At 29.3% G+C, this 12,256-nt stretch overlaps 2 protein-coding genes across 2 annotated transcripts; one reads left to right on the top strand and one right to left on the bottom strand.

The window, feature by feature from the left end:
* The first annotated feature begins 4,269 nt into the window (after positions 1-4,269).
* LOC109814125 (aspartate aminotransferase, mitochondrial) lies at positions 4,270-8,683 on the top strand. The gene is made up of 10 exons (XM_020378474.2): positions 4,270-4,606; positions 4,710-4,795; positions 5,739-5,945; positions 6,030-6,135; positions 6,442-6,546; positions 6,893-7,065; positions 7,647-7,806; positions 7,897-7,992; positions 8,099-8,193; positions 8,335-8,683. The coding sequence occupies exons 1-10, from the start codon at positions 4,439-4,441 to the stop codon at positions 8,432-8,434; spliced, it is 1,296 nt and encodes a 431-aa protein (XP_020234063.1). The 5' UTR covers positions 4,270-4,438; the 3' UTR covers positions 8,435-8,683.
* Positions 8,684-10,142: 1,459 nt separating this feature from the next.
* LOC109814145 (uncharacterized) lies at positions 10,143-11,167 on the bottom strand. The gene has a single exon (XM_020378506.3). The coding sequence runs from the start codon at positions 11,016-11,018 to the stop codon at positions 10,503-10,505; it is 516 nt and encodes a 171-aa protein (XP_020234095.1). The 5' UTR covers positions 11,019-11,167; the 3' UTR covers positions 10,143-10,502.
* Positions 11,168-12,256: the final 1,089 nt, after the last annotated feature.

The raw sequence follows: 12,256 nt of genomic DNA, 5'->3' as shown, positions 1-12,256 counted from the left end.
TTTTTAAATTTTTATTTATTTATTAAATTGAAGTCGCTATGTGCTAAGGAGCCTTTTTTTAAATTTTTTTTAAATATTACAATATCTGTTTATTTAATTTTAAAAATCAAAATAACTTATTTATATTTTTTTACGGTTTCTATAATTAATTAAAATTATAAATAACATTTATTTTCTGAAATTTAAAAAAAAATTGAAGTCGCTATGGGTCATGGAATCTTTTTTTTAAATTTTTTTAATTTTTTAAATTGAAGTCGCTATGGGCCAATGATGTTTTTTTAAATTTTTTTTAAATATTAAGTATTTGTTTATTTAATTTTAAAAATCAAATAATAACTTATTTATATTTTTTTACGTTTAGTATTTGTAATTAATTAAAATTATAAATAAAATTTATAAAATAAAATAAATAACACATAAATAACGTATATTATTTTCTGAAATTTTTAAAAAATTTAAGTCGCTATGGGCCATGGAGCCTTTTTTTTAATTTTTTAAATTGAAGGAGCCTTTTTTTTTTAATTTTTTTTAAATATTACAATATTTGTTTATTTAATTTTAAAAATCAAATAATAACTTATTTATATTTTTTTACGTTTAGTTTTTATAATTAATTAAAATTATAAATAGCATTTATAAAATTAAATAAATAACAAATAAATAACTTATATTATTTTCTGAAATTTAAAAAAAAATCAAGTCGCTATGGGCCATGGAGCCTTTTTTTTTATTTTAATTTTTTTAATTTTTTAAATTGAAGTCGCTATGGGCCAAGGAGCCTTTTTTTTTTTAAATTTTTAAATATTACAATATTTATTTATTTAATTTTAAAAATCAAATAATAACTTATTTATATTTTTTTACTTTTAGTTTTTATAATTAATTAAAATTATAAATAACATTTATAAAATTAAATAAATAACAAATAAATAACTTATATTATTTTCTGAAATTTAAAAAAAATTCAAGTCGCTATGGGCCATGGAGCCTTTTTTTTTTATAATTTTTTTAATTTTTTTAATTTAAGTCGCTATGGGCCATGAAGCCTTTTTTTAAAATTTTTTTTAATTTTACAATATTTGTTATTTTAATTTAATAAATGAAATAATAACATATTTGTTTTTTTTTTTACGTTTTGTTTTTATAATTTTTTTTTAACTTTTTCATATTTTATTTATTAATTTTTAAAAACCAAAAATAATTTACTTTTTCGTATTTTATTTATTACTTTTGTATTTTTAACTTATATTGCTTTTTTTTTTTTTTACTGTATCATTATGGACCGCGTATTATTTTTTAGTCCATTAAAGATGTTGAATGAGCCTATAGCGACTTTGTCGCAGGGAATCCGGCCCAACCCAACCCTCCAAAAAAAAAAACCCACATGTCACTGGTTTTGCTATGGAACATAGCGACACCGTAAAAAACAGCCCCAAAGGTGTAATATGTTTCAAAACAATCCCATTTTGATAAATAATTTGTAAAACTGCACCAAATTAATCGTTTAGCCCTTGTTAATTGTTACGGAGTGGCCATATACATATTTCAAAATTGATAATTAAAAATTAATATTTAGATCATATAATTAGTGGACTAAAAGGGTTAGTTTGTTAAGAATTGTCTGCGGGTATAGCACGTATAAAGATCTGAAAAAGAATTTCTCAAGTTAGATAAAAGCCGAAGCCATTTAACGAATCACGCCCAACCAAAAATTTTGGCAAAGTTGGATTCAACATCTTATTCCGTCAAGATCGCCTAGTCCGTCTTGCTTACTTCGGCAATTTGTTAGATCAAATGGTGGATTAAGGTGGATTGATTCGTTAATTTACTTAATTTTTTTATTATATTATTTTATTTTTAATGTTAACTCACATGATATTTATGTGAGTAATTTATGATTTATTATGTAATAAATACATTATGTATTTAATTTATTTTATAATATGTAATTTGAGATTTTTTATATAATAAATTTGTTGAAAAATTTATTTATTATTATAATTAGTTACATATCTATTTTATTATATAACAAATTTGAGATTTGTTATGTAATAAATTAAATCAAATATGTGATAGTTTGAGATTTATTTTATTATTTAGATACATTAATTTATTTTAACTTATATGAGCCTTTTAAATATTGAGAAAGAAATATATTAAAAGAGGTATCCAAAATAAATATGTAATTTTTTTTTTGTACAGATTGATTTGCTAATCCACTTTCATTTAGTAGGAGATCCTGATTTAACTAATTATAGTAAATTGACGATACAACATATTTAAACGGACTAAACTGACCCATTTTATTATTAAAAAAAAATAGTCACTTACAACACAAGTCTATTAATTGGGTTGTGACATCTCCCAAACTTTTTATTATTATTTAAAAAAAATAATTAGGTTTATAAAGTTTAAAAATTAAAATTAAAATTAGATCATTTGTCTTTTTATATCATTATAATTTTATCTTTAAAATTAGAGATGTGTACCTAGAAATACACATAAAAAACTAGTTATTATTATGTTTAAATTATTCGATAAGTGACAATTTGGTGTCAATTATCATTTTATTTCATATAATTTTTGTAATTATATTGTAGTCACTATTTTTAGATCAATGTTATATTTAATAACATATAAAAATGAGACTATATATATGATATAAATTTATTTAACACATAATTATATATTATTTTAGTGTTAATTTTGAAATATATTTAACAATATATTATATATTATTATTGACTATATATACATTTTTTAATAATATATCAATATATACATATATATATATATATTATATTTATAATATTGATAAAAAATAATTTTTAATGATAAATAATATGTTATTATAGGATATGATAAATTTGTAGTAGTGAACATTAGAAAAGAAGTAAAAAGGAAAAGAGAAATAAAAAATATGCATTTATCAAAAAAATTCCTTGATAACAAAGTAGGAATTAAAGGAAAAAAAATAAAACAAAACTTAATGAGTAAAACTAAAAAATATTCTTATGTATTAAACACGTTTTTTAATTGACATATTTAAATTATTGTATATATACAATTTTAATTTTTCTTCCTTCCATTTTTTTCTACAACCTAAAAAAATATCTCGCTTTCTACTATTTTTTTCTTTTGACATTTTAGTTTCTTTCCTTTTTAAACCAAACTGAGCATACATGTTTGCTGATGGTCGTTTTTGTTGTAGTAACTATAGATCTACACATCAAAATAAAACAGAATTATAAAAAGATTAGTAATTACTACATACTCTTAAAGTAAGAAACACTCTTAAATACGTGAAAAAAATATGGTAGAAAAGAAAACTTATTAGATAATCTTAGATCACATGATTTTTCAGCATAACATTTCTTTTGTAATAATAAGTTTAAATTAGGACAAAATGTCATTTTGTATAAAATTAAAACCAACTGTCAATCTCTACGGACATTCATATAATTAAGTGTTATATACTTTTTTAAAATTAAAAAAAAATTAAATACATGTTATATAGATATTCATTGAAATCATAGAAATTCATTGAAATCATGAACTCTCTATAGTCTTGAAATATTGATATAATAAATTTTTGGGTTAGGACGAGTTGCTCCTTTAAAAATTGTTAGCCACATTTCTCTATAAAGATTAATCATCTGTAAAGTTGACAAATATTTTGTATTAGTAACATAGTTACCAAAAATAAATTAAAATAAAAAATTTATATTTTTTCAAAAAAGACTCCTCTTTTAATAAATATACTAGTGCTATATGTGAAATTGTTGTTGGACGGAGAAAAACTCTTTGTCGTAAATTATATATATAGTTGTACACGTTAAATGATGTGTAGAAGTATTTATTTATTTATTTATTATTATATTAAATTAAATGCTTTTTTAATCAGAAAAATTTTATTATATTCCCATAAAACAGTCTTTTACTACTTAATAAAAAAATAGTAGTACTAAATAAAAAATATTAGTATACTTATATTATATCATAATAATTATTAAAAAAAAAAGTATTATCTCTCTAGAATCTATCAAGTATCAAACAAAACGCATCTCCGTACTTTTCTTATCCAAATACTATAATTTGGAGCAGTCACAATAACAAAAGGGTCTCACAAGATCACACGTGGTCATTGACGGTAATAAACAAGTCAAAACAATGAGCCCATGTTGGTTTTCTCCATGCAAAGAGAACATAAACAAACCAAAGGAGCACATAGGAAATCGTTGAAAAGACCAATGCCAAAACCACGGCAAGGGAAAAGTTCACTCTACATCTCTTTCTTCTTCTTCTTCTTCTTTCCTCTTATTATATAACCATTCAGACCATTATGCTTGTTTCAATCAAACAAAGCAACATTTACTAATTCACACACAGCACATATATATAACATCATAACATCTCTTTTAGAGAAGAGTGTAACATTATGCGGAGGTGCATCAATGGAAGAAATGCCAGAAGATTTTTATCCTCTTCTTGTGCCAGTGCTCGTGGTTGGTGGGACCATGTGAGACCAGTACCAAAGGACCCTATTGTCAGTGTTAACGAGGCCTTTCTGGCTGACCCTTTTCCCCACAAGATCAATCTTGGAATTGTAAGTGCTTATAATAGCTAATCTAATCAAAGGACCCTATTCATTTTCCATGCTTTGTCATCGCTGATTTTTTTCTTTTTCATCTGGTTTTCTTTGTATACAGGGAAATTACAGGGGGGACGATGGAAAACCTTTCACTCCTCAATGCGTTCGTGATGCAGAAACGAAGATTCAGAGATGTAAATTGGAGTGAGTCTTAGATTTTCCTGCTCACACTGTTCCAATTCCACGGTTTTTTAATTACACAAATTTTGATTTTATGGTGCTTGCACTTGCTGTATCTTGTTGTGACAAATCATGATAAGAAAAAAAGTGTATATTTGATTATATGGTGCATAAAGAATTCATTTGTACCCATAAGTCGGGTTTATATATATATATATATATATAGAACTTCAACTCTGTGGGTTGAAAATATCTTGGACAAAACGTCCTCTCAGCAATTCATGTATATAATAAGGTCAACTACCTTGGACTTTATTTATTAATTACTATTTGCCTAAACAACACTAGATATAAGACATGCTGGTCTACTATCTGAAGTGCTGTGCCTTTGTTAGCTGGTCTACTATCTTAAATAGAAGTGGAACAACTGAACAAGTACCACGACGTGGGTTGTTAACTTATTATGAATTTTCTATTTAGCTGTTCTTTCTATAGGGATACTATTAAAATAAAAAACAGTTAAACTGTTTTTTGAATGGTTGGATATATATGATGAAAACAACATTCTTAAAATACTAGTGCTGATGATTTTTGATGCTTTTCTGCATTGATAGAAGTAGATGCCATAAAGTATTTGATATTACAAAACAGTACCTACCGATCGATTCAATTTAGAACATTTAGAACAATTTACAAATTAATCTGTTGGTTCATCCAACGAAAATTTAATGTAGAAAGAGTTCTTTGAAGGATGATTTCATGATGGTACAACTCTGTCAAATAAAAATTTCGTGTTAATTGCATATTTTTGGCAATACTAATTTCGTTAATTGTTAAAATTTTCTCTTCCACAGATCATGCTGTTTAATTATCCCTCCTGAATTTTTGTACCACACCGTAGCAACATTAGTGTTTCTATGAATATATTCTACTTGTCAGAACCGAGTCTAACATTACTTATTCACAGGGAATCAAACTCTTCAGCTGTCAGATCAAAATTTGTTCAGGAGTGTGTAAGATTGGCATATGGGAATGATTCGTATGTTGCAAGAGAAGGATTGTTTGCAGGAGTTCCAACTCTGTCTGGAACAGGTGCATGTAGGCTTTTTGCTGAATTTCAAAGGCATTTCTATCCTGAATCTCAAATGTATCTACCAGATCCTACCTGGTCAAAGTAGGTCCTTTTTTCCCTTTGATTATTCTTTGAGATACGTATACATTCTTTCAATATCTAATGCACAAAGTTTGTATGCTGTAGTCACCATAATATATGGAGACAGGCTGAAATTCCAGTCAAAACCTTCCACTACTACCATCCAGACACAAGGGGTTTAGATTTTGCTGCTCTCCTAAATGATGTCAAGGTATTAGAAGTGTATTTATCAAAATTATAGATGATGTTGAGGATCATACTAACTTTACTATTTAGAATAGACAAGAAGATTTGGCACACATTGCATGCTTTTTGTCTCTCACACATATCTAATGAGCTATATTATCATGATAAAACAAAAACATTTAATGTTAAACAATTATATTTTTTTTTTTGTTGCTACATTAATAGGGTTGAACAGAAAGACTGCATAACTTGACAATGCTATATTTTCCAATGCAACAGTGGTATTAAGTAGTTTTAACTTTTTCCCTTTTTTCTGTGTTGCTAATTTCAGAATGCACCAGATTGTTCTTTCTTCTTGCTACATCCATGTGCCCACAACCCAACTGGTGTTGACCCCAATGAGGAACAATGGAGAGAAATATCATACCAGTTCAAGGTGAAAATGAAAAATGAGATGCTCTAGAATTAGAATTGCTTTGTACCATAGGCCTAACGGTCTATTTGGATAAACTTTTCCATAAACATTTCTATGAGAAGAAATTAAGAAGAAAACATAAAATTAATTTATCCATAAGCTAAATAACTAATACATAAAAAATATTTTGAAAAAGTTAATATTTGGGAATTTTTACAAATTAGTTTATGCATAAGTTAATATTTGCTTTTAGGAAAACTTATTTCATTTTTCCCTTTTATTTTCTTTTCCTATAAGTGTTTATTGAAAAGTTTTGCCAAACAGACCCCAAATTAATTATAATATTCTGACATTAATCATCTTCCAGGTAAAAAATCATTTCCCCTTCTTTGACATGGCCTATCAAGGATTTTCAAGTGGGGATCTTGACAAGGATGCAATAGCACTTCGAATTTTCCTTGAAGATGGGCATTTGATTGGATGTGCTCAATCATTTGCAAAGAACATGGGATTATCTGAACATAAAGTTGGTTGTCTTAGGTAAGAAAGGTCCTATATTCCCGTAATTAGAGATTTAGAGACACAGCATATGCTATGATATGTAAAATAGAAGTTAGATGTCAAATTGTAGGGCCCGATAGTCCACCTGTTCCTCCACCATAGTATGATATTGTCCGCTTTGGGCTAGGCCCGCACGGTTGTCTTAGGTAAGAAAGGTCCTATATTCCCGTAATTAGAGATTTAGAGACACAGCATATGCTATGATATGTAAAATAGAAGTTAGATGTCAAATTGTAGGGCCCGATAGTCCACATGTTCCTCCACCATAGTATGATATTGTCCGCTTTGGGCTAGGCCCGCACGGTTTTGTTTTTGGGCTCCTTCCCAAAAGGCCTCATACTATATGGAATGGTAGACACCCTTATAAACTAGCCAATGTTCCTTCATTTTACCGATGTGGGACTTGGGATGAATCCCAACACAAATATATCCCAGATGTCAAGTACATGAAATTATGATATGACATGAAGCTCAATTTTGTAATAATGTTGCCATTATGTTTTACTATTTTGCTTCTTTTTGTTATTTTCATTACTAATCTGCATTAAATTTTACACTAGTGTTTTGTGCCAGAGTATAAAGCAAGTAGCTGCATTAAAAAGCCAACTGCAGCTGATGTCCCATGCAATGTATAGCAGCATTCCTTTTCATGGTATTTCACTAGTTACAATGATATTAAGCAATCCAGATATAGAAGCACTTTGGAGGAAAGAGATAAATGTACTATTCAGCTTCTTAACTCTTTTTCTACCTTTCACTTTCTAAGTTGATTTGGGATCTAATCACGTTTGATTCATGCTGTGTTTGAAGGTCATGGCTAAACGGATTCAGACTATGCGTACTACCTTGCGGCATTCTCTTGAAAAATTGGATTCATCTTTCAACTGGGAGCATATAACTGCCCAGGTTTTGAATGTTTGATTTTGTAATTTATGTATGCGGTTACCTTATGCTTGAGGAATCATATTACATCATGAGCACATTGTTCACTTCAGTGCATATTCAAATGCAGGTTGGCATGTTCTGTTTTTCTGGATTAACCCTTGATCAGGTTAAACAGCTGGAAAAGCTGTTCCATATATACATGACTCCTGATGGAAGAATAAGGTATAGTTTAAAGGAAATACCAACAATTCAACCAGTTACTATAATTAAAATCTCAATTTGTTTTCTCTTCCTTTGTTAATTTGATAATTTTGACTGCACTAGAGAATATTCTTCCTATATAACTACTTGATGTATTTGCAGCATGGCAGGTGTGACCACAGGCAATGTGGATTATTTGGCAAATGCAATACATCAGGTGACCAGAATCGATGAAGAAGTCTTAAGATCATGTTACATTTAGCATTAATAGTCCTTTTGTACCTTATTCTGATCATAGGATACCCAACCAATTTTTCCCTTTTGTAATCATCTATGTACCTGACATACAAAATACTACCAATTTGGTGTACATATTCATGTCAATATGTTTGGACAATCGAGGATATTGTTGTAAAAATTTAATTTGTAAACACAGCTACATATTAAGTGATGAATGAAATAGCAGAATTACTTATTCCTTGAAAAAATATTTGTGCATCTTAACTTGAAAGTTGAAACAGCTTGTGACACTGATTTTCTTTTCCAAGTTGGTCTATTTTTTTTTTCCCTTGTCTCCAATAAAATCTTCAGTTGGTTAGGCCAAGATAATATATAGAACTTAACTTGCTAAGTACATAAAAAAAAATGAATATGAACAACAATCACATATAATGGAGATGAAAGTCAGGGTAGTCGTGTGTGTAGCAATTTAACTGATCGAAACAAACAAAGGGAAAAGACTATTCTACTTCTTTTGTTGGGTGAATAGGGAAAAGAAAAATCTGAAATTGGGGTTGATGACTTCTCAGCAATCTTCTTCGATCACTGGAAAATCATAAGGACCATTTAATTATAATATTCCCTTTCCTTTTCTAGAATTATTATGGAAGTGTCACGGTTATTAGTTAATAGTTATTTGTGTTACTAATATACTATACAATATATGGCCCATATGCACATGGAATCCGGGACAAGCTAAAGTCACTAACAGCTTCTCTGCCGACAAATTAGCTTAAGCAAGTTCGAACATATTTTTTTTCAAAAGTTGTTTGGTATCCCCAAAATCCAATCTCTTGTTCTGGCAATGTGATATTGCATCATATTAAAATAAAATGTCGGTACAGAGATGTTATTGGTAACTAATTATTTTTCATTTGTTTGAACCATGTGATAATACACATTGTAAAATTGGTAACGACTTGTTCTTCTTCTAGTTACGCTTCTTTAAAGTAAATATACAAAATAGAAAAGTAGTTACTGTTTTCTTATCTGATGTATTTGATTGGTGTTAAGTAGTGTGCAAATAGCTTTCCATTTCTTTAATAATTGTATAAACTGAAGATATGTCCCTTCACGAGTTGATGGTTTGAATAAGAAGAATCCGTGACCGTGACACAAGGGAAATGTTGAACCAAAGGGAAACCTAAAGTTATGTAATCTTCCTTTACCAACACGACACAGCAACAAGCCATTAAGGCCAGTGGAAAAGGAAACAAACTCTCTAAGTGATTTCAATTGTTGCAGCTACCCGTCAAGCCATTCATGCCATATTGATACCATGATTATCACTTCAACTTAATAGGCCATTTATAAGTGCCATTTTGTAAATAATTGTGCATATCCTGAATTTGGAAAATTATTGCAACATTTTCTTTCTGCAATTTCCACCAGTTAAAGTAATATCCACCAGTTCTTCTCTTTGCAATAAATAAAATCATTAAGACAGACAAAGCAAACTGTCTCTATAGTAACAGTATTGGTGAAAAGATAAAGCATTAGTCAAAGATGCTGATTAAGGTGTTTGATTCTCCTTCCCCTAGCCCCAAGTAAAAGTGTAGTGTATTGTACATGTCAATCAAATGCTTAAAGCGCGTCCATCTGTTAAAGAATTAGTAAACTTTCTACTCTAAATGTTCTCTTAATCACCTTTATTATGTGTGTTAGTAATCAGTTTATCACCACCTCTACAATAACAAGAAACAATACCACATTTCTTGCTCAATATGAAGTTCTACAGAGTAATATACTCGATTCTCTTTTTGGCACATTCTAAGCAAATAAAAAAGAAAAAAAGGAACTATGATCGGTTCAAACTACACAGAATGTTCAAGATACACTATCACACACCTTGGAAGCAAGCTTGTTATTTGAGAGGACAAAACTCTCAAGACCAATATAATTCTAGCATATAAAATACATTATCCTCTAAACATGAAGAGTATAGCTAGAAAGATTTACAAAGAAAAACTATAAGCAGCACATTAGCTGTCCACTCCAGATCCAAGGCCAAGCTATAATTATGACAAGTCTTAATTACCTTAGATACTTATTCAGAACCTGCTGTCTGAACTAGTGGCACGAGGAACGGTAAAGCACAATTTGGAAGAGGGTGAACTAGAACCACCTCCTTGATCATTATCATTAGATGATCCATAGCCTAAGAGCTTCTTCTTGCCAAACTTGGCCATAGGGACAACTTTGGAGGAGCTTGATGATGATGACCATGAAGGGTATGAAGATGACAAAATCATCTTCTTGAGGTTCAGCTTTGGTAGCATGGTCAGCAATATGTTGGACTTTGAGCGTTTCTTCTCTTTCTTTTTTAAGGCATTGATAGTGTTCATGTGAAAAGGAGGTGGAGGAGTTAGAGGAGGGAGAGTGTCCTCAGAGAATGTGTACTTAGGGGTTCCTGGCTGAGATTCCCACACAAATGGCACTGCAAGGGCTATTCTGAAAGATGGGTTGGACATGGAACTTTCCTTTGAAAGTAGCCTGCAGAAGAATTTGTCATCTTGCTTGATTTGAAGGACACTCTTCTGGGGTACATCGGATTTAGCATTAACCATCTTGTTTGGTTGGAACTATACTAGTTGTTGGGTTTGCAGAGAAGGATTTAGGCTTGGTTTCTGGTTTGAGTATGAGTGCCAATTATAAATGAAATCATAATAATAGCTTCCGTGCCTTTTTTATATGCAACACTACTGTACCTCAACTATGCAACTCGATTATTGACAATAATCGGTATTAACTTCACACTTTAAAGGACAAGGTTCCAATTTTCTGTACCTAACTTTTTTGACAATTTCTCTTATTATTTTACTGCCTTTGAGCAAAATATGAGACTACTTACTTCACAAGTTCAATGAGGCCAGCGTTATTTTTGTTAGACATGTATAATATAAAAATCATTCAATTAAATTTAGACTTCTTTAAAGAATTTAGGTCCAATTTAACAATTTTTTTCAAATATAAATTTATCACCAATTCTATAGTCTGATACTTATATGAAACAATCCCCTTTTTAAGAGTTAAACACCGAAGAAATCTTTATGTGACAGGATATATGAACAAATTATACAAATGAATTTAATACAAGATGTTAATTCACAACCTTAAGATATTAAATTTATGAACTTTTTCACTTATACACTATTTATAATATCAAACTCTATCTAAATTTGTGAGTATCATTCACTCTTACCCATTAACAATAACCTAATCAAAAACAGTATAATAAGCCAAAGAAGACCAAAATCCTGAAGTTCCTCTTTTTAATTTTTACATCTTATTCATATCCTAGTGCAGATTTAAGTGTGTTGGGATCCTTGAAATATATATATTCCCTCACAGTTAGTTGGGCCACGAGAACATGTAGAAATTCTGTTTGAATATTCCACATGACTAGTACTGAACAGAACTTATGAGTTATGAGATATAATATCGAAAGCCTCTACAATCAAATGATCTAATAAAGCTCGATCGATGACATCCTCGTTCTATTAATAAAAAATCGAATTTTAGTGAAAAGATAGTAGGCTATCGTTTATGTATCATACACACTTCAAATTCAAAAAAAAAAAAAATTACACGAGAGGTTTGTAAATATAAAATATAAAAATCATTCACATACGTTCACCTACCAAAAAGCTTAAGTTTATTGGATAATTAATTAGTTGTCGTAATTTTCAATTGAGAAATGATAAATAAACATCATGATTACCCCAACTGACTAGGGGTACATGCTAGCTAGCCTTTGATTTCTGGTATGTTGGATTTGGACCCTACACAAGTAATGTAATATTCT

This window comes from Cajanus cajan, chromosome 3 (assembly GCF_000230855.2).
Source record: "Cajanus cajan strain Asha chromosome 3, NIPB_CcT2T_4, whole genome shotgun sequence".
Taxonomy (NCBI): Eukaryota; Viridiplantae; Streptophyta; class Magnoliopsida; order Fabales; family Fabaceae; genus Cajanus; species Cajanus cajan.
Note: the sequence above shows the minus strand (reverse complement) of the source record. Positions and strands in the feature narration are given on the sequence as shown.

Coding starts and splice junctions, on each gene's coding strand:
- LOC109814145 (XM_020378506.3), bottom strand. CDS start 11,018: ATGGTTAATGCTAAATCCGATGTACCCCAGAAGAGTGTCCTTCAAATC.
- LOC109814125 (XM_020378474.2), top strand. CDS start 4,439: ATGCGGAGGTGCATCAATGGAAGAAATGCCAGAAGATTTTTATCCTCT. Junction 6,547..6,892: donor AAATATCATACCAGTTCAAG/GTGAAAATGAAA, acceptor ATCATCTTCCAG/GTAAAAAATCATTTCCCCTT. Junction 8,194..8,334: donor ACTCCTGATGGAAGAATAAG/GTATAGTTTAAA, acceptor ATGTATTTGCAG/CATGGCAGGTGTGACCACAG.